Source organism: Aotus nancymaae, unplaced genomic scaffold, assembly GCF_030222135.1.
Source record: "Aotus nancymaae isolate 86718 unplaced genomic scaffold, 86718_ANA_hifiasm-v0.15.2.pri h1tg000010l, whole genome shotgun sequence".
Classification (NCBI taxonomy): Eukaryota; Metazoa; Chordata; class Mammalia; order Primates; family Aotidae; genus Aotus; species Aotus nancymaae.
In genome coordinates, this window is record NW_026988421.1 from 20054694 (window position 1) to 20077488 (window position 22795).

At 44.3% G+C, this 22795-nt stretch overlaps 1 protein-coding gene across 1 annotated transcript in view; it reads right to left on the reverse strand.

Moving 5' to 3' along the window:
• RBM20 (RNA binding motif protein 20) overlaps positions 1-12770 on the reverse strand; it is a 72960-nt gene extending 60190 nt beyond the window's left edge. Inside the window, exon 1 of the mRNA XM_012450197.2 lies at positions 12633-12770. Within this exon, the coding sequence (XP_012305620.2) occupies positions 12633-12715 (83 nt within the window). The 5' untranslated portion in view covers positions 12716-12770. The remainder of the gene's footprint in view (positions 1-12632) is intronic.
• Between the last annotated feature and the right edge of the window lie 10025 nt (positions 12771-22795).

A 22795-nucleotide genomic window follows, 5' to 3' on the forward strand; every position in this document is an offset into this window, starting at 1 on the left:
ATGGTCCCAACCCTTCATTCCTGCCATGGTCCTTCCAGTAACCAGACATCATCCTAAAGAGACCTAAGGGACTGCCAGACTTTTGTCAACTCATTAGCATACAAAAAGATATTTACATGATTCCAAAGACTTCTGGAGCTGCATGCTAGGAAACTTGATGAAGACCAAATATCACAATATCACAGTTTCCTTCAACTGAGCTCTCAAACCCAACTAACATAAGGAATCACCAAAAAATCACAAGTCAAAAAATCTGAATCTGAGGTAGTGGCAGTGGTAGACTCTCACTGACTCTTACTGTAGAAAGGGTGTCTGTCTGACATGTGTCTTTCATGTGACCTATATTGGTTAGTTATGGTGGTTTCTGGACCAAAACTCAGCGTGCATGGTCTGGAAACTGGACAGACTTTCCCAGAACGTCTGGGATATGTGGTTACCACAGGCAGGGCTCTTTGGTTAAGACCATATTTTCCAGGTTTTAAATTCCCCTCTGAAAAGTGAGTGTCATCAGGAAAAATGTTCAGAATGTTGATGAATTGGAATTCTAGGACATTTGAATGGGAAGAAGGAGACTGGAAAATTGGAAATTGGGGTTGTCATGGACAATGCATGCTGTACAGTAAGCATGCTTAGGCCGTGCGGGGTAGGCGCAGCATAACAGGGACACCTTAGTCTCTGCTATCACAGGCTCTGTTCAGTAAAAATCCAATGACAGAAACAAAAATGAGAGAGGCTGGGGGAGAGCTCAGGCGGGGAGAAAAATGGAGACGTGGCAAGCGACATGGGCTGCCACACTGTCTTACTGGAAGGGAGTTCCCAGAACATCAGGCACACTCACATTTCAATGTAAGTACAGAGCACATTCGAGAGCCAGATAAAAATGCCTTTGTTACTCTCTCCCATTTGCATGAAAAATACAAAATTGCCTATAAGTTGTTAAAAAGTGACACCACCTTCCCCAGCCAGCAGCCCTGCTATGCTCCAAGGACAGAACAGGCTGGCACATTTCAAAATATGGGGGAAGGGGGCGCTCAAAGTTAAAGGCAGGTGCAGCCTTGTTCTCCTTTGGGGAGTCGTGCTGGCTACAAAGGAGTCTTGGGGTCCCTGGGTGGCCCAGCACAAATTCAACAGCAGCAGAATGGGGAGGCACCAATGTCTATGTCAGCACGAATACGGAAGGAAGAGGAGGATGGATGGTCAAGTCTGATGATAGATTTCGACTTGTGTAGTATTAAGTAGCTGAGCTTTAGAAGAGCAATTAAGCTTAACTCAAAACCCTGCCCACACAGGGCCAACTCTTCCTCCCAGGTTTGTCTATCATGCAGCCTGTTCTTGCTAACAAGGCGATAATGAGGTGCCAATTTGGTTTCCATGACCAGAGTAAGACAAGGTTGGTTTTGTTTTTCCCAGAGAAGTCAGCTGTATTTTCTAAAATTGCATTCTGGGCCGGAGGGAGCTCTGAGTAGAGATTCCCCTTACCCCTGAAAGGACACGTGAGAAAGAGCTATCTTTCCAACTAGGAAAGCCAGCCACGCTGCGTATTTGCAGGTCAGCCATGGGAAACCTGTCCTTTTCAGAGTATGACCTAGGTTACAGAAGTTAACCCATTCAGATTCTGCACGAAATAAGAAAACTAACCAGGTCTTCTTCCTAATTTTTGCTTTGGCTAGCAAATTTTCATTGTCTCCAACTTTAGTCAACTTTGAGTAGAAGTAATTTCACCTGAATCATCAGAGCTGAGCACCTATTTTGATCCAAACACCTCGAAGAAAAAATATATCATACTATTTTTTAAGCCCTAAAATTCTTAGCTTGCAATGGTTAATAAACTGAAATTCAGGTGCATATAGTGATCAAATTTCTGAACCAAAAATTGTGGTGCATGATCTGATACCCCTGGGGGCTGGGCCTGATGTCCCTGCTGTCTTCCCACTCCTTGGTTTGTCACTTTTATATCACTTAGCACATCCTGCACGTTGAGTTAAAAATAATTGCGTGCATGCCTTTCTACTCCATTAGACATGAGTTCCACAAGAGAACGGAGTATGCCTTGGAGAATCTTGTATTTCCTCAGCACACTGCTTCCCACTTGGTGGGCACAAAGTGATTGCCATGAACAAAATGAAGGAAGATAATGGGTATGGCTCATAAGAACCTGGTGGCTTTGAGGTGACATGGAAACCTCTTTTATGAGTACACAATTCTGTGGATAAAGACCCCAAAACAGCTCAAAAAGGACAATCTAAATACACCCAAGAAGCAAATAAATTTTGCTGTTGTAAATAACTAAACCTACAAGCAGGTACAAAGTCATCTTCCTAAGGGACTATCTACAGTTCCCAACTCCGATGCAGGAGCTTCAGTACACTCTTTCTCTAAGTCCAGGTTTTGAAATTGAGTGGATAATCCCTGCAGTAGGCTGAATAATGATCCCCTGAAAATCTTCTCATTCTAACCCACAGAGGCTGTGAACATGTGACCTTACGTGGTAACAGGGGACTTTGTAGATGTGACTGAATTAAATATCTTGAGATGGGAAGATTATCTGAATTTAATTGGGTATGCCCAATGTAATCACAGGAGTCCTTCTAAGACGGCGGCAGGAGGATCAGAGTTGACGAGAAGATATAAGGATGGAAACAGAAGTCAGAGAGGAGAGAAGATGCTTTGCTTCTGGCTTTGAAGATGGAGGAAGCGGCCATGAGCCAAAGAAACGGAGGCCGGCTCTTAGAAACCAGGAAAGACAAGGAAAAAGATTGTCCCTTAGAGCCTTCAGAAGGAACTAACACCTTCACTGTAGTCCAGTGAGGCTGGTTTTGGACTTCTGTCCTCCAGAACTGTAAGATAATATACTTATGTTGTTATAAGCCATGAAATTTGTGGCAATTTGTTACAGCAGCAATAGAAAACCAACACAATTCCCAAGACAATTAGATGCCAAAGCGGCTTCGGCTAGAGAGGCGGTGGTAGGTGTGGGGGCTGATTGGATCTTGCTGGTATGAGCTGATCCCCCCAGAGTACAGACCATCTGACCAAACATCCAAAGACCCTTTGGGAATTTAGTCAGGGGCCAATTATGCGCAAATAGGGACCCTTGCGATGTGTCTCAGACCTGGCCAGTCTAAGAACCACATCCCCCGGCCACAGTGATTGGCTCTGATCCTTTGATTCTCTGTCATGCCAAGGCTGCTAAATTGTTGTTAAGCCATCACTTAATGAGAGCCTGCTTGAGAATAAAGCCAACTCAGAAGATGCTGGCCTGAAGACGGGGTACAGGCAGCTCCTTGATGACCTCCTAGAAACGCCTTGAGCCAGCTTCTCCTGAATCTACTCCAGACTTTTATGGACATGAAGCAATGGATTTCCTTTATTTGCTTAAAGAATGTCAACCTATATTAAACCACTGCATTTAACCATCATTTAATGACAGTTCTTTTCTGTGGCCCACACTGACTTGAAGGTTCCTGGTCACCCTCCGGTTTCCTCTGCAGGAGTGGACTGACTGTGAGGACCCAGTAGTTGGAGCTACAGAGTCACTATCATCATCGTAGGGAGGAAAGAGGATTAGAAGATAAAGAGCGGGCAACTGCTAAGAGAGGAGGGAGCAGGCATGGGGATGGGGTTTGAGGGATGCGAGAGAGCCTTAACATCTACTTGGTGAACCAAGACTTGAGGGGCTGTGGAATGACACAACTGAAGTGCAGTAGAGTGAATGTGCATAGATGCATCAGCAGACTCCCTCCTGGTAATATCCAGCCATCCAGAAGCAGGAACCAAAGAACCACAGCCCAGAGCATGGTAGTGCCTAAACTGATGCAACCGGCCACATTTGCAGTAAGCACAATATCTTCCAAGATAACCAGTTCAGGAATCCAAATTCATTTCCAGTGCAACTGGCTGAGTGGTGAATGTGTCATTTCTTCTTTTGTGCTAAAATAGAGAAAGTAATCAAGGTGAGAGGGCTCATGACCAGGCAAGAAAATGTTTTTCAGGTTTGACCATACTATAAAGGTGTGGCCAAATAAATGCAATGCTCAAGGTCAGATCTTTAGAGTTGAGAATTTACGATCTTTCCATGTCTTTATGACACATTCTGCTAGTGTCAACAGAGGAAAGACTTAAAGCAAAGAGAGGATTAAGGTCAACTTAACTAACGAGAATGACATTACAGTTTTCCTTCCTTCTGAGCCTTTTTTTTTTCTTTAAAATATTCCTTATTTTTGGTCTTGTAGGTGGGAATTTCTTTTTAACATTTGTCTTTTCTAGATCAAAAATTCTCAGCTTGCTATAATGATTCCAGAAGCTAGGTCAGGACACAAACCAGAGGGGGCAGTCCCTGAGTGCCAGGTTACAAAGGTGACAGTGATAACACAACAGTCATATTGGGGGTAAAGTTCAAACTCTATCTAATGATCACAAATTTTAAGAGCAAGGTGAGGCCTTAGAGACAATTTAGTTTAACTTCTCATTCTACAGACAAAAAATAAAAAAGTGAAAGTCAATGAAGTTGGTGTCCTATGTGAATCAGCCCAAGTCACAAGCCTAGACGGAGAAGAGTTGGGGCCGGAATGCAGGTCTCCTCCATCCTCAGGGCTGACAGAGTGGCTGTGGTGCGATACATGCCTATCAACATATGCCAGGTGAATTTCTCTTTGCAAAGAGAAGAGTGAGACCACACACTTTTTGGATAATACTCTTTCTTGATAACAATAGTGCTACTGGATCTTCACCAGCTTGGCCTCTGTGACTACTTTAGAGATTACTGGGTCAATGCTGCCATTCTGTGTTTGGGCCTTAGCCATAACATTACCATATGATGATTCATACCACCATGACACCTCTTGGACTGATTCATAACAGCAATAATAATCCTATCATCTCTCTTTTGTTTTGTGTTTTTCAGTTGGCGTGTTAATAAGTGCTCTCACTTCATTAGCTGTCTCATCTCCAGAACAACATATGGATAGCTAAGTCAAATATGACCATTTCCAGTCTATAGCAAGAAGACTGAGACCAAAAAAGATCAGATGAACTGTGTGAGGTCACCTAGTGAGTAAGGGACTTGACTGGGACTTGAAGGAGGGTTTTTAAACTGGAAGGCTAATATCCTATCTTCTGTTTACACATTCGTTAAACGGAGCTCCCAAAACCACATTTCTGGGCCTACTTCCTTTGGGCATAAGTTTAACTAACATGTTTGGTATCAGATCCTCAGGCTTTCAGTCCATCATGCTCTGTACCTCCTTATCAGGCAGAGCAGATTCCCAGAACCAGGGGACTGTGCAGTCAGAGCGGGGCAGCTGGTGGGTTTAGAGCTGACAAGAGAGGCCTGCCTTTCCCGCTGGACTTATTAGGAGGGCTCAATACCTGCCAAAGAGAACTGATCCTGAAGCAAATGCAGAGAAAACAATACACATTCTGCTAGTGTTGACACAGGAAAGACTTAAAGCAAAGACAGGATTAATGTTAACTTAACTGACGAGAACCATAGTATAGTTTTCTTTCCTTCCTTCTCAACCATTTTTCTTTCTTTAAAATATTCTTTATTTTTATAAAATGAGGGTATGGTATTGTAGGTGAGAATTCATTTTTAATATCCATATTTGTTTTCTTTTGAAGTTTTTAAAATACAGAAATATGAAGAGTAAAACAAACACCTATGAATTCACCGCCCATTATTCAAAATGAACAAACGCTACTGTAATGGTCATTTTTGCCTCAAATTTTTTTAACAAAAGAATATTCGGCAGATAAAGCTGAAGTCCCCTTTGAGACTAAGTCCAGTCCCACCCACATCTCCCCAGTGAGATCCACATGTGGTGTGTATATCTATCTGTTTGTATCTACATATAGAAACAGCAGAAAAATAAGGGACTTTTTCTACACATGTGTGTTTACAAAATAGCACACAGACTGATATCAACAGAATTTTTCCTTAAGAACAAATGCCTAACCTACCAAGTTTCCTCTAAAGCACTGAAGGTTGAGAGCAGAGTGATGGAGTGAAAAATCATGGAGCTAGAAATCAGAAGACCGGGGCCTGGCCCAACAGCCCTTATTTACTCCCTGTGGGATCCTAGGTCAGTTACTTTCCCTGATCTCAAAGGGTTTTTTTTTTTTTTTTTGTATAATGAGAAAGCTGGATGAAAGGATCTCCAAGGTCCCTTCCCCTTTGAAATCTGATGACTCTAAGGTTTAATTTCCTCATCCGTCAAATGGAGATCGTAATGTCTGTTCCACTCACTGTAAAGATGAAACATGATGTGCAGGTGCTCTGCAAAACATGATAATAATATTAACTATCATTATCACTGCTCAGAAATTAAGCTCTTTCCACGCCTGGCCACTCCTAGGAATGCTTTTAAAGAAACCGTTGTTATCTGTACAGTCATGTGTCGCTTAACAATGGAGACACGTCTTGAGAAATGTTGTTGGGCAGTTTTGTCACGTGAACATCATAGAGTGTGCTTACACAAACCAAACGGTATAGCCTACTTCAGACCTAGGCTATACGATATACCCCATTGCTCCTAGGCTACAAACGTGCACAGCATATTCCTGTACTGAATACCGGAGGCAACTGGAACACAACGGTGAGTATTTGTGCATATCTAAACATGTTTAAACCTAGACAAGTACAGTAAAAGTGCAGTATTATAACCTTATGGGACCACCATTGTACATGCCATCCGTTGTTGACCAGAACATCGTTATGCAGCCCATGACTTATATGGCTTCGTTCAGAGGCATGTGTTGCAGGCCAGCCAACATGAAATAATTTCATTTCCTCTAACCTTGTTGTGCTGGGCAGTCAGTTCAGCGCAGAGGCTCTCCTACCTATATCCCTGAAGATTTAGTAAATGCAATACCAAAAATACTTTATTATAAAATTCTCTCCTCTACAAAGACATTTCCCAGATGGATCCACAGCTTTCAGAGTGAAAGGCAGCTCAAATCCATTTAGGACAGGAGTTGGTTTGTCTGAGATACAATTATTTAGAAAATCCACACTGGGCAAAAATTAATTGGTTTTGTGCAGTCTCAAATTGAGAAAGCTGGTTTGACTTCTGGGGTTAGGGGAAATCTTTCAATTTTCTCAGTAACGTAAGATCTGGTGACTTTTCAACTGAGAAAATTTTCTTAGGAACATTTGAGTCTTCTGAAATGGAAAAATAAGCTTTCTGAAATGTACATTTTAAAACTGCTATACAAAGTTCCCTAAGAAACCAAATCACTAATGTTTATACACACAAAGGAAATATATAGGGATTAATAGATCAATCCTGCCCCAGTGAAAGACAATGTACCACAAGCATTGATGCCTTGGCATATACTGGCCCCTCTCCCTGCACAACCTCCTCCCTACTCCCCTGCACACCTGGATATCTACCGTCCTTTGAAATGCAATTCACAGGACACCTCCTCCAGGCAGCCTTCTCTGGTTTCTGCTCCCATCCAGTGTGCACTGGTGTCCCTTCTGTGATCCTCAGAATGCCCTGCTGCTTTAGCCTCAATTGTACTCTCTTCTAACTCCACCACCTGCTCTCATAATTGTCTACTGAAGCACTTGTCTGACTTCCTCACTGTCCCATGATCATTTGAAGGTGGGAACTTCAAATGTGTCCCACGCCACATCACAATACCTGGCACATGGTAGGTGTGTGGAACCAATGAACATTTCTATCCATGGGCTGGGCATAGTGGTTCATGTCTGTAGTTCCAGCACTTTGGGAGGCTGAGGTGGGCGGATCACTTGAGGTCAGCAGTTCTAGATCGGCCTGGCCAACAAGGCAAAATCTACTCTCTACTAACAAAATACAAAAATTAGGCTGGGTGCAGTGGCTCACTCCTGTAATCCCAGCACTTTGGGATGCTGAGGCGGGCAGATCATGAGGTCAAGAGATCGAGACCATCCTGGCTAACATGGTGAAACCCAGTCTCTACTAAAAATACAAAAAATTAGCTGGGTGTGGTGGTGGGCACCTGTAGTCCCTGCTAATTGGCAGGCTGACCCAGGAGGCGGAAGCTGCAGTGAGCCGAGATTGTACCACTGCACTGCACTCCAGCCTGGGCGACAGAGCAGGACTCTGTCTCAAAAAAAAAAAAAAAAAAAAAACCCAAAAACAAAAAATAAAAAATTAACCAGGCATAGTGGCGTGTGCCTGTGGCCCCAGCTATTTGGGAGGCTGAGGCAGGAGAATCACTGAGATCACACTACTGCACTCCAGCCTGGGCGGCAGAGCCAGACTCCGTCTCAAAAAATCCACAAAAAAACCCAAAAAACTTTGTATCCATGAACACGCCTGCTCCACGTATATGAGTATGTAGATAACAGCTGTGTGTTCTCCCTTCCTTTCCTGGCTAAATGCTCCCTGTGTATTGCTACAGTACTTTGAAAGATGAAGCTCTGCAGAGAATGTGGATTAGATTCAGTTTTTGAATACTGACAAAATTATGTAAATATCACCAACCACATCAAGTATGAAATTTTAAAATATTCAAAAAACAGACTCCTTGTCACGTTTTTCCTTTTAACTAAATCTGAAGAAAATGCAATTTCAGTGTGTGCATCTGAAGCGCTATTAGTGCCTGAGCTACATGATGTTGGGATGAAACCCACGCCCCAGGAGTGATCCCTATGGTCTGTGAATTTTCTTTTCAGCAGTTTACATCACCGAGATTTTTTTCTATTAAATGTACCAAGTTATAAAATTCAAGCCAATTTCAAATGAAAGAATTTTGGATTAATTTTAAAGAATTAAAATTCTCAATCAAAATAGTTGGACTTTTTCTAGAGTTATATGATGATTAACCTAGACATCGTAACTGATGTGATTTAAGCCAAACACTAGAAGTCCACATTAAATTCAAGAGGCAGTGTGGACCAGTGAGGGAGAGGACTGTGTTGGTTATAAGCAGACCAAAAGCTCTGCTCAATGTAGACCAATAACTCTACATGTTATTGAGTTCATGTCACCCTATCGACCTCAGTTTTCTCATCTGTGAAATGGAAGGGTCAGATGAGATATTTAAGGTTTCTTTATGCCTGATGATTTTAGGATGGTGAGTGTTTTCTTAAGGCAGTTATTCAAGACCCATAGGAAAGTTAGGATGATCTGTCCTTGGTGCAGACACAGATCCCAGGACTGAGGTATCTTAGTTTCTGACAAGGTGAAATAACAGCAGTAATTCAAATTTTGGTGGGCACCCAGAGAGAAGCACTTCCTAAAACACAGATGCTGGGCCCACCGCTCACCACCCACAGCATCATCTCTGCGTCTGACTCAGAAGATCTGTGGGTGGAGCTTGAACATGTTCATTTCTAACAAGTCCCGGTGATGCTGATGCAGCACTTTGAGAACCACTGCACTAGAATATTTTGAAAATACTTTCCAACTCCAAGAACCTATGGTGAGGTAGCTAGGGGCAGTGGCCTCACATCTGCAATCCTAGCACTTTAGAAGGCCATGGCAGAATGATCACTTGAGGTCAGGAGTTCAAGACCAGTCTGGGCAACATAGAGAGATCCTGTCTCTAAAAAAAATTTAAAACTTGGCCAGGCGTGGTGGTACACACCTGTAATCCCAGCTACTTGGGAGGCTCAGGTGGGAGGATCACTTGAGCCCGGGGTTTCAAGGTTACAGTGAGCTGTGATTGCACCACTGCATTCCAGCCTGGGTGAGTGAGCAAGACTCTGTCTGAAAAAAAAAATCTATAGTGAGTTATCAGGAACTGAGTAACCCCTCTATTTTAAGGAGCTACTTCTACTAGTTGCCAGTATACCAAGAGCGGGCTTCCTTTTCCATGGGTGTTTCAGACAATCCAAAAATAATTTCAAGGGGCACATGTAATTAATTGTATAACCACCTTCTCTTAAGAGAAGTAATCAAGATTTTCAGAACATTTGGCCTCCTGTAATAAAAACACCCAAGTTTCAGGAAACCTTAGGTAATGTAGATGGTTGCGTGATTGGCCTGGCATCGTATTACCAGGTTTGTTGGAAAGAGAGAAAGCACACCTTCATCCACACTAAGTTCACTAATTCAGAGAACAGACAGTTAGCTTCCAGAAGGCTGAAAGTTCTTAAGTCCCCACATCATTATATAAAGCCCATTCCAAAACTCACCCTAGAAGGTGTAGGCTAAAAAAACAAACAAACAAAAAAGATTGTTGATGAAGTCATATGTATCACTAGATCTCAAACTTGGTGGCACTTAGGAATTACTTGGGGGGGTTTAAAAAGTACTGAGGCTTGAGTCCCACCTTTAGAGATTGACTCAACCCAGGCATTGGAATTGTTAATATTAATAGCTCCCCAGGAATAACTGTGCAACAAAGCCTAAGAATTACCAATCTATAAGCAAATCGAATCAATCTGTTTTTTATTACTTTGGGTCCCACAAGCTATTGTTGTCACGCCAAACAGCATGACCATGCGTCTTAAATGACCCTGCAGATTAAACACTGAAATTTTTACAAGTCCACAAAGGGTCACAAGTCCACAGAGGGTCAAACACAATAGAGCTAAAAATATTTCTTAGCTCTGTTAATGCACCTTTTCATGCAATTCAATAAATACTTTTTGCAACAAGATGTGTCCCAGAAAACACACACAGTTTCTGCTGTAGAAAGCCAGGTCAGGTTTGCCAGGGCAGGAGTTTTGCCTTCTGAATTATAAGCACCTTGAGGATATCACCCACATCCTAAAATCCTTCAAACTCCCAAGTGCCTCTGTGACTCACCACTGGGCAAATCAGAGTCACTGAACAAAGACTCGTTCAACTGACTTGAAATTATCACTGGATTCAGCAAGCGGGAATGTAGATCTTAGCAGAATACTCGTTTCCTTGTGAAGGACATGGTACATGTTTCCATGTGTGTTTTGGGAATGTGCACAGTTTAATTCCTTTACATTACTTAGAGTAAATGAGAACATTAAGATTGGGGCTTTATACATAAGCTGTGTAACTATTTATTGAGAAAATATCCCTTTTCCAAAGTGGATGGAAGTTTCTTGTGTCTGAAGACACATGTCTTTCTGGCTACAGCCAACAAAACACAGACGCCGTCCAAGGCAGAGAATATTATATGTGCATCACTTTTGGCTTTTGCCTCTATCTTACAAAGCTGTGGCCATAAGAAAGTTACTACAGAGTAGAGATAAAAGACAGCCCCACATCGGTTAGAGACACAGGCCCATCTTTGTCACATTTGCACGTGTCATTCTAGATATTTTCTTAGAACACCACAAACTAAACCTGTGGTTAAGATCCAAGCAGATCGAAAACTGTCTTGGCTGAGGCCAGAAAGAATGGTTAAAACTTGAAGGCTGATTTTTTACTCGAAAGTGCTCTCCAGCACTTTCCCCACCTACCCCATCCATTGCTAATTAGGAGCAGCCAAGGCTTGACATGTACACAGTTCTCTATGGTAAAATTGATTATTATATTACTATGGAAAACAAGGAAGTCATTTCATTCGAAATATCAAATTCCACCAAAATCATACATGGCAGCTGTTAGCGTATGCACATGGGGGAGGGGTGGGTGTGTGAACCTATTAACCCTCTCCCCTTCAGTTTTCTGACATCTCAGAGTTGCAAGAAAGAAAAAGATTCCAGTGCCTCTCAGGCAGAAACCAAAGGCAAAGCTGCACAAAAGATTTTTTTAAGAGTAAAACAAAATCCCCGTAACATAAGATATACCATCCATGCCGTTTTATGAGTGTGGATTCGCTTTTACAAACTTGCAAGCAGAAAACTAGTATTCTTCTACTGCATGCATTGAAGCTACTTGTAATTGCATCAGATACAGAAATGAGGTGAGTCATGTTCGGTTGCGCTTGAGTCTGCTAACAGACCATCACATCCATGCCCAAATTTGTGCCCTGAACCGCACGACAGAAGTTTACACACTTGCTTGCTGGCTTGGCGATGATGAAAATAGTTTTGTTTAAACACTTAACTTTATTTAAAGATACCTAAGAGGTGCTGAAATTCATATTCTCGCTACTTCAGGGGTACTCAGAAGCCATTATCAAGGCTTGTTTCTTGGCGAGATATCCCCTGCTCATGAATTTTAACACGACACTCTCCTCCTGGTCCAGAATGTGTCACACTGTGCACTCAACAGATACGAAACGTTTCAAACACCTTTAAGTTCATTTTCCATCACTGCCAAATTCCAGCGATTAATACAAAACACCTCACCCTTAAGAGACACCTATCATTTATAAAGTTTTGGGATTCCGAACGCATCCCCTTCCATTCTCCTGGATCTGGTGATAACGCAATCTGTTTTCCAGTAGCCTCACAACTCTTCTTTATACAAAGAGTTTAGTAACCAGCGTAAAAAGACCATCTAGACTTTCGACATTAGGATCGCCAATTTCACTGGGGTCATGAGGAGCTGTTTTAGGTCACATGTTAAACTGCCGTTGTGAATCATTTGTTAATTTTTTTTTTAAACGGAGAGGGTGGGGACACAGACAAATCGCATACTCATGCACAAATGCTCAGCGCCGAGAACATGTTCAGAGGTGCTGCCTGGACTGGAGAATTAAAAAAGAAACTAACAAAACCTTGATTTCTCCCTTGTGCTGGGGAAAGGTAGGATGACATCATGCAACCTTACCTTTCTGAAACAGACCAGGGTGCCTGGCACGACGCGCTGACCTGCGGCCACCGAAGCTGGGAGTCATTTTGGGTGTTGCGCATGTGCCTCCCTAGAAAATTCCAATGACACTCTACCAGCTTTCTACGTGCCAATCATGACAAGCCTCCACTCAAACTCTCCCCTGGAAAGGGAAGAGGAGGAAAGGGGCAGAGGAGGGGGTATGCGAGCGAGGGAGGGAGGGAGGGGGTGAAAGAGAAAGAGCAGTGCCTGAGCACGGCATACCCGCCTGGAAGGGCAGTCACATGCCACCGGGAGCCATTCCTGCTGCATTACACATGCTGAGTGTAAATGGCAAACAATATCAGTCGATGTTTATGCCACATGTTCTCAGCCTCTTCACATATCAACACCCAAGCCAGCTCTATGCAGGCAGGCCTCCTGAGAGCGCTTTGGAAGGAGGGATCTAGGGCTGACCGCGCTGACCACTTTTAATAAAATTGCAAACCCTCGCCTGGTTTACTTCCCTATTTTTTGCTGCTGCTGTGGGTGGTGGTGGTCTGCTTGTTTGTTTGCTTGCTTGTTTTTTACTCTGGGTTTTCAGGGGTGAAAATTTGATCCTGAAGACACGCTAAAAAACCTTAGAAATCCAGCTACATCAGACGACGCCAGCAAGCTGACGCCCAACCAGCAAAGCTCCTGAAACAGTTGCCCTTCTTTATTTCTGTGGAACAGGAGATGAACTGAGATGACCCATCATTTCACCCACCCAGTGGTAACTGCAATACCTTCAGTATGAAAAGTGGCATCTCCTTTGCTCTAAGCAGTGGCTGGGGGCGATTTTGGCCCCCAGGGTAATGCTGGAAACAGTTTGTTGTCAGAACTGAGGGGGAGCATGGAATGCAACTGGCGTCTACTGAGCAGAGACCAGGGATGCTGCAAAAATCCTACAATGCTCAAGACAACCACCACAAAAGAGAGTTATTTGGCCCAAGATATCAATACTGTCGCAGTTGAGAAACTGCGCTCTCAGGCTAATGCCTTCAACCGGTCTTGCAGAAAGTATAACTCCCGCCCCCCCATAAAAAAGCCAAGAAGCTCCTCTCTGTGAGGACGTGGCTGAAGGCCCTGGCTGGCCACATTCAGAGTTTGATTACTTGGAAACACAGCTTTTCTTTCTGGGAACCACTGTTCTCCTGCCAACTTGTTTTTAGTTTTCTCCTTCCAAACCTCACACTGCAATCCTTAAACACTCAAACCAAACCAAACCTTCACGTGATTTTCTAAAATCAAAATCTGTTGTCACAGGTTCCTCATTGCCAGGTTACGCAAAGCAACCATCCTTCCAATTCTTCCTGTGTGGGACAGGCTGATGTTCACCTGCAATGCCTGGCGTCCACTATAATCCCCTCCCCATATAGTCAATAGGGTATATTCCTTTTAAAATGTCAAAACTCCCCAGGAGCTTATAAATGACTTAGTGATTGAAGCTTACTAGATTCTCCTATTTTACTTAGCCCCTTGGAGAAGATGGGGGTTGGGGGTCAGATCACCTCCTACCTGGCACCACCCGTGGGTACCCTGGCATCAAGGGAGGCTTCCCCCCTGCTGGGACTGAACTCAGACACAGTGTGCGATATTTCTACAGCCGCACTGAAAAATCAAAAGTGAAAGCCAGTTGTTGGATATGTTTGGCCAGCCTGTTTCCAGCGCCCACCAGAGGCTCTTCCATGGCCCACCTCCCCCAGTGAGCTCCCAGGAGAGCCCAAGGGCCCTTTCTTCCTAATTTAGTCACAGCCCACAGGCTGCCTCGGGCTCCATTGGCTTCAGCCGCTGACTCAGTCACAGACACCTAAAGGCACCAGTCCCAGCTCCTGACCTAAGGGAGCCAGCCAGCCTGGCCGCGGCTGCCTTTCTCTTCTGGCCTTGAGTCCTCCCCATGGTCTGCTAGGTTCCCCGAGCTCCAAGGCTGTCCTCTAGTTGGCATGCTTTGCCCTTCCTCTCTCAGTCTTCTTTCATTATGCCCAGAACTTTCTTAGGATAAGAGTTTACTGAAAAGCGCCCCACCACATTTGTCTTCCCAAACCCACACAGAAGGCTCTCTCCTCTGCCACTGAGGGAGAGCAGTGATATGCAGTGGCGAAAACAGTCTTAACAGTGGCTGAAAACAAACATCTGGAACCTGCCAGCCACAGCCAGCCACAGGAAAGAAGGATGAGGATCATGCCTACCTGCAGGATTCTGGTAGAAGCCATGTGTCACCTGGTGCAGCCAGAGCTGTGTATCTGCTATTGTGAGCTCCATAACATGATACACTGAATAAAAGAAAAGGCACCCTCATACACGGCCTGGGTACAATTCCCAGGAGAAGAAATGTCAACACTTAGAATAAGCCCTTCTGATTCTATGGTCCTAGCTCTTACCCAGAGACCAGAACACAACTCCAGTTCCAATCTAGAAATGAAGAGGCACAAGCTAAACACCCCAAATGAAAATTCAGTTCAATGTCGCAGGCATGTATTAAGTACCTACTGTATACCAGCACTGTGCCAGGCAAGGAAGGACGGAGGAGCCTGAGGTAGGCAGTAAGCGTGGATGCACAACACATTATGCTACCTGCTTCACACATTTTCTTGATCCTCACAAGTCAAAAAAAAATTAAGATCACCATCCCCATTTTACAGATAAGAACACTGAAGCTCCAAATGACTGAGTACCTCACCTTAAGTGTCAAAGCCTAGTATATGGTCATTTGAAACATTGTCTGCTGGATTCCAAAGACTTTGTATTGCCACTAAAGCACCTCCCAGTATGCAAAGTGAGTCATAAATAATACAGTAAAACGAAATGAACGCTACAAGTAAGATGTACTCAAAGTACACTGAGAGCAGAACCGACCACTTGTGAGGCCCAGTACAAAATGAAAACGCACGGTACTTGTTCAAAACCTATTAAGACTTTCAAGATGGCAAGAGCAGAACGTTAAACCAACCAAGCATAGGGACTCAGTGCAAATCCATGCCCATGAAGTCAGTCCCTAATGGGAAGGAAGAACTCAGGTTGGCTGAGGGTAGAAACCACATCTTCCGTCCACCCCGAAAGCAGCAGGTTAAGAGAGCACCACAGCCTCGAGGCTGCTGCTGGATATCTAAGCCTGTCCCTATTGCCTTTGGTTAATCCTTTCTCTGCATTTTTTTTTTTTTTTTTTTTTTTGAGATGGAATTTTGCTCTTGTCACCCAGGCTGGAGTGCAATGACACAATCTCGGTTCACTGAAAACTCTGCATCCCGGGTTCAAGCGATTCTCCTGCCTCGGCCTCCCCAGTAGCTGGGATTGTAGGCGTCCGGCTAATTTTTATATCTTTAGCAGAAATAGGGTTTCACTACGTTGGCCAGTCTGGTCTCAAACTCCTGACCTCAGGTGATCCGCCCGCCTTGGCCTCCCAAAATGCTGGGATTATGGGCATGACCCACTGTGCCAGGTATGTTTTCAATAGGATTTGAGAAGGTTAATCCTTTCTTTTACTCTGAAGCTAGTATTAAGGCAAGAGGTGGAAGTTGGGTTGGGAGAAGCATGAGGCACACCTGGCCCCCAGGAATACTGTTATTTATTATGATACTATGGGTCTCTTCGGGTGCAATGATGGATGGGGCGGTCTGGCCTCCATTTGGGGGACGTGTCCTGCAGCGGGTGGTGTAGTGGTCCTCACTGGAAGTAGAAGAGGGCGTTAAACACAATAATGTAAGGAGGAGGCAACTGGCAGAGGTACACACCCCACGCGTGGGGACGAAAGCAGGTAAAGACTGAGATCCAGTGACTGTAATGAGTGTTCACCTGGGAGGTGGGAGACATGGGCTGGGTCTGGCTGTGTGACCTTCAGCCGTTACTGAGTCCTTGTGGCTCAAGTCTCCCAAGTGCCAAGTACACATGAACTTAAGGACATACTATGCTGCCATTAACAAGTGATATTTACTATTCACTTACTATTTAATGTTAAATCTAAAACCAGTGCACAGAATTGTATATATATTACAGTTACAGCCATGTAAAAGGCAAAATAACCCTTTGGTAGGAAGGAAATCCTATTGAGAACATACCAAACTGTTAACAGGGGTAGCTGTGTTTAGATGGCAGAATCACAGGTAATTTTTTTCTCCTTTCTCCTTTTGTAAGTTTTCTCTCATGCAAGTACTAACCAGGCCTGACCCTGCTTAGCTTCTGAGATCAGATGAGATCAGACATGTTCCAGGTAGTATGACTATAGACTGTAGACTAATTTTTCTTTAATAAACTTTTTAAATTAAAAATAATTTTTTTTAAGACAAAGCAATTCCTGGCTGAGTATGGTGGCTCACGCCTGTAATCCCAGCACTTTGGGAGGCCAAGGTGGGTGGATCACAAGGTCAGGAGTTTAAGACCAGTCAGACCAACATGGTGGAACCCTATCTCTACTAAAAATATAAAAATTACCTGGGCGTGGTGGCAAGTGCCTAGAATCCTAGCTACTTGTGAGGCTGAGGCAGGAGAATCACTTGAACCCCGGAGGTGGAGGTTGCAGTGAGCTGAGATCGTGCCACTGTACTCCAGCCTGGGCAACAGAGTGAGACCCTGTCTCAAAAAAAAAAAAAAAAGAAAGAAAAAGAAAGACAAAGGAATTCAGCCGGGTGAATACTGATCCATGTAGCTTATAGGGCTTTCCAATGAACCCCTCAGGTTAAGGTGTCTAACACAGCCCCTTCCCCAGAGAAGGGATTTCTCTCCTGGAGAAGGACACGCTAAAAGTAAGGGCAAGGCACATGTGCATGGGAGGGATCTTTGTGAAGCACTGCCATGTTTACACATGAAGCCGAAGCACCCAAGTCAGCTGTGTTTCCACACTTATATTCTAGGAAGGTTTTTTGCAAAAGGAGATGGAACGGGCCAGCACATTGTTCAGACATCACAGATACTCATTTTATGATGTCAGATTTCGCCATCAGAGGGATCAAGTTCATCAACATCAAGATGACTTCTTGGTACATGCCACAGCTTGAAGTTCACAGGCCTCCCCTGTGCCCCCCACCACCACTGAGCTAGCTGCAGACAGTCAGGTAAGACCAAAGGAAGAAGGCAGAGTAACCGCTCAACCCATGGAGGTGGGCTTGGGTCCGTGGCCTCCAATTTAACATTTAGATCCCCTTTGCTTGGTTTCATATACCTTTCAGGGTGGTACTAGGTCATTGTTTTTTCTTAGGCTATGTAAGTACAAAGAAAGTAGTAGATTCATCATTAAACCAGTGACAAATCCAGGCTAGTCCAGGATTACAGACTCTGCAGCAGAGCCTCCTCTAATCCTCAGCACACTGAGCCAGCACTGGCTACCTCATCTCTGCTTTCGCGTGGGAATCTTGCTGAAGCCGAATCTCCACCCATGCTGGCTAGACAGAGCTGGTCCCTGCCACTGCCCCTCCCTCTGCCCCTGCTGGGATTAGCCAGTGGCTGCTTGGAATAGCCCAATTCTTGCCCAGAAGGTACAAGAGGCTTTCGTGGCCCGAGAGATCCCAATGCATGCATGGCATGTGAGAAAACCACTGGAAACATTCCTGGGGCCTTTCTTTTTCTCTTCTTTCTTCTTCCCTTTTCTTTCTTAATTCTTTCAACATAAAGTGGCAATTCAAGGTGAAATTCTCTCTAAACACAAATTTCTCTTTAAAACCAGGACTGACTCTCTTTAGCAATGGAAGAAAATAGAAAAGCTGTGCCAGAAAAGATGAGGTCTCAGCCACCTAGGATGGATGGAAGTTTGTATGTAGAATACAGAGTGACTCCTTGAAAATGCAACGGTAGGGATTCCAGCCTCTTGTTACCAGAAGATGCAAGTCAAGAACAAAGGCAGGGTTCGTTCCCAGAACGAACAAGCTCAGCGCTGAAAAGGCTATATCCTGCACAGACAAAGGCCGCCCACAGCCATTAGCAGAGGAAACCAGTCAAGACTTGTGAGTCAGCCAATGTGGGAAGGAGTCCTTCCCAGGAAAGGAAATAGGTTCTTTGTTGAGCAGGGATTTTAACTCCTGTCTGGTTAACTGTTATTCCTCTGTAGGTTCTCCAGAGGCCCATAAAACAGAAGCAGGAAGCATCATTAACTTTTCCGGATTTGCTCTTTAAAAACTGACCAGAGCTTCCAGACAGAGAGCTCATGTTGGATCAGCAGGGCGACATAGCCTCAGGACCTTTGAACAAGCTGCCCTCACTACCTGAAACGTCCTTCCCCTAATCCGCACCGTCCAACAGGACAGTTATTTGCCACATTTTGCTATTTAAATTTCAATTATTCATATTAAATTTAAAATACAGCTCCCCAGTTGCATTAGCCACATTTCAAGGGTTCAGCAGCCACGTGACTAGCGGTTGCCACGCTGGACAGCACAGCACATATCATCTGCAGCAGGTGGAGGGTTCTGCTGGGCGGCGCCGCTTCATGTCTTCATGTGACTGATTCTCAACCTCAGGTCCCAGGGCTGCCGTCATCTTCTCAAAGAGGCCACCTCACAGAGAGTGAATCATATGTCCTGCTTTAAACTTAGGATACATCCCATCCTATTACTGGATTTTGTATGTGCATGTGGACGTCTCTAAAGCAGAACACACGGTTTACTCTCTGTCCTCCTCCCTTATCCTACCTTTATCACTATAAAATTACCTTGTTTATCTTGTGTTTTATTGCTTGTCCCTCCCCTGGAATATAAGCTCCATAAGAACAGGGATTTTAGAGCAGGCACAGTGGCTCACGCCTGTAATCCCAACATTTTGGGAGGCCAAGGCAGATGGATTGCTAAAGCCAGGAATTTGAGACCAGCCTGGGCAACATGGTGAAAGCCATCTCTATAAAAAATTACAAAAACTAGCTGGGCGTGGTGGTGCATGCCTGTAGTCCCAGCTACTTGGGAGGCTGAGACAGGAGGACTCCTTGAGCCTGGGAGCTGGAGATTGCAGTTAGCCAAGATTGTGCCACTGTACTCTAGCCTGGGCGACGGATGAGCCTTGGCTTAAATAAAAAAAAAAAGAAAAAGGATCTTGTCTGTCGTTTCTATTTCTGTATGCCCTATGCCTTTGACAGTATCTGCCACAAGCAGAGCTCAATATTGACAATAAACAATGCACAGTAGGGTTTATCCCATGACTCTGGGGTTAGAAGACACCAGTCACTCAAAAGAGCTGCAACTGATCTTCCCATGGGCCAACATCATGTCTAAGCATGGGCCCCATGAGGAGCATCTGGGAGACTGAGTGTTGAGAGAGTGCTGACATAGTAGCAGAGTAGCCACAGTCCAGCTTTGTCCAGTTCTCCTCTGAGAACACCAGTTGCCTTCTATCCTTCTAACAGTTAATGCACAGTACTGTGCCTAGCACTGTGCACTGTCTTCATTCTCTGTTTTTGCAAAAGACTAAAATATCCTCTGATATGGCATTAGACAGTCTTCAACATGGTATCACTTTTGGTCCACGTACACATAGAAAAACAAGTAATAGGATGGAATCTATCCTCAGTTTAAGAAGTCAGCATCTCAGTACTTTGCATATTCTGTGAGTACTTCTGGATGCCTCCTCTGGAAAAGGAGAAAGAACCACTCTACTCCAACTTCGTTTTACTATTTACTTCAAATAAAATTTGAATGGCAAGAGTATTACACTCAGCAAAACATGATCCCCATGGCCAAGCACCAGGCGAGTATAAAGATATAAAAGATGGAAAACATATCACAGGTCACATGTTACCGATCTTTCACAACAAGCTGAGTACAAAAGTCACCTTTGTTTGGGATCAAAATATTCAGTAATAGAGTCAGAGGAGTAGAGCAAAGAAAAAGAGTGTGTGCTTGGGAGAATAATAAGCAATTAGAAAGCAAAATAAAAGCAGGTGGAATCTGTGCTCTGAAGCAAACTAGGAAGGAATCCTCATAGTCAGGGAAGCTGGAGGACTGGGAGCTAACAGCCCAATAGCTTGCCAAGAAAAAGAGGTGGCAGCTTGGAGAAATTTTGGCAGTATATCCTCCAATTCTTACTGAGGAAACAAATCTGATTGCAAGTTGTTTTCCCCTGAAAGAGCACATGGGGATTTTTTGCTGAGGCTTTACCAGATCTCCTAGTGGCATTAATAAATGCACCAACCTCACTTGTGTAGGAACATTGCAGAACATTGAGTTTTGAGAGAAATGGCAGGGAGATACCAAGTTTGAGTCTGGCTAAGTTTTTTATTAACTCAAATTTCAGTATCCATTCTGAAATGATTTCCAGAAAATGGGGTCTGCTCTGATGCATCAATCATAACTTAACCATAAGGTTGTACAAGACCTGGTGACAGCCAGCAAGATTAGCTCCCACCTTCAGGCTTTCTGCATTTTGTCTTTTGCCGAGTCTTAAACAGAGAAGGACAATCACCTCCCTACCTTGACCAAATGATAGAACTCCTCTGGGCAGAAAGGCCACATTCATTGCCATGAGCCCAGATGTGGGAGGAATGTGCACTGAGGTGTGAGGAGGGAAGAGATGCCAGCTAGGCGGATCAGCCTCATCAGACCTCATGAGCAATGGGATGACAAACATCCCAGCCAGATCACTCTCACAGCCATCTTCAGGGGCTCCTCTAAATCTCAGCTTCTTTCTTAGGTGGGCATACTTGTGTTCTCTGCATGGGAAAAGACTAGAAGCATTCTGAGGGCAAGGACTCCAAAATACCCAGCATGGTGCTTTCCACGGAGGAGAAGCCCATTAAGTGTTTTCTGAATCTGTAAATGATTTACAGGCTTTTCCTCATGTTGGTTATAATGTCAGAGGTTTCCATCCAAATCTGGGATATGAGGACTGAACAGTCAAGAATTCATTCTTAACACCCAAGGTTTAAGGTTTTAAAATCGTGATCTAACACCAACTGGCCAAAGCATGATGTTGAGGGGAGCCCAAGGACTGGACTCACAGAGCTGGCCCAAATTGATCCACTGAAGTATCTTGAGCCGTGGCCACAGTCAGGAATTCACTGTCATTGTCACAGACGCACGTTGGAGCATTAAAGATCAGGGCACAATGGCAGAAGAGACTGCTGACTAATGCTGTCTCCACAGCTTGAATCAAAGCCAGCCACCCTAACTTGAAGAGACTGGATGGTGGCCACTCCAAGGCAGCTCAGGACCAGGCTGAGGTGGTTGGGAAACCAGATAAGAGTAGTTTTCTCTTGGCGACCGTTTTTTTTTTTTTTTTGAGACAGAGTCTCACTCCATCACCAGGCGCCAGGCTGGAGTGCAGTGGCACGACCTCGGCTCACTGCAACCTCCACCTCCTGGGTTCAAGCAATTCTCCTGCCTCAGCCTCCCGAGTAGCTGGGACTACAGGCGCGTGCCACCATGCCCAGCTAATTTTTTTGTATTTTTGGTAGAGACAGGGTTTCACCATGTTGGCCAGGATGGTCTCGATCTCTTGACCTCGTGATCCGCCCGCCTCGGCCTCCCAAAGTGCTGGGATTACAGGCGTGAGCCACCGCGCCCGGCCTCTTGGTGACCATTTTTTAAAGGCAAGGATGAAACTTACTGGCCAACCAATTAAAGTTTCCCCTTGAGAAGACAATAGATGGCCTCAAACAAAATGGGCCTTTTGATTCCCCAGCGTTAATGCGCAACCAGCAAAAGTCTCTCACCTTCCCCGCTGCCCCCAAACGTCAACACCAGGTCAATCTCCCATGTGGCTACTAACATCTTAAAACAAATACAAACTTGTGGCCCAACATTCCCTTGATTTTTTTCTGCACTGTAAATTTCTAAATTTCCTAAAGACACATAACACGGATGTTAAACACAATTGCATAATTTTACACAATAGAAATGTGATAGCTATTTTCCATGAGGGCAAGTTATGTGATTGAATTATTGGATAAGCCCTCTGGCTAAAAACAACTCTGAAGGGGTGAATGATAGCACATCCCCACCAGGCCAATTTGGGCAGAAAGCTTGAACCTAAAGGGACTAGAGGATTATTCGAGTGCCCAAGCTGCTTTTGCCCCCCAGATATCAAAGAGGTAATGATGACACATGTCAAGGCCTAGAGCACATCTGATGTAGACCCCCATAGGAGACCATTACCTGTAGTAACCCGAGTCCCTAAGGGTCACACTCTCAGGATTAGGATGAACCAGGACTAATCTGTCACTTCCTGTC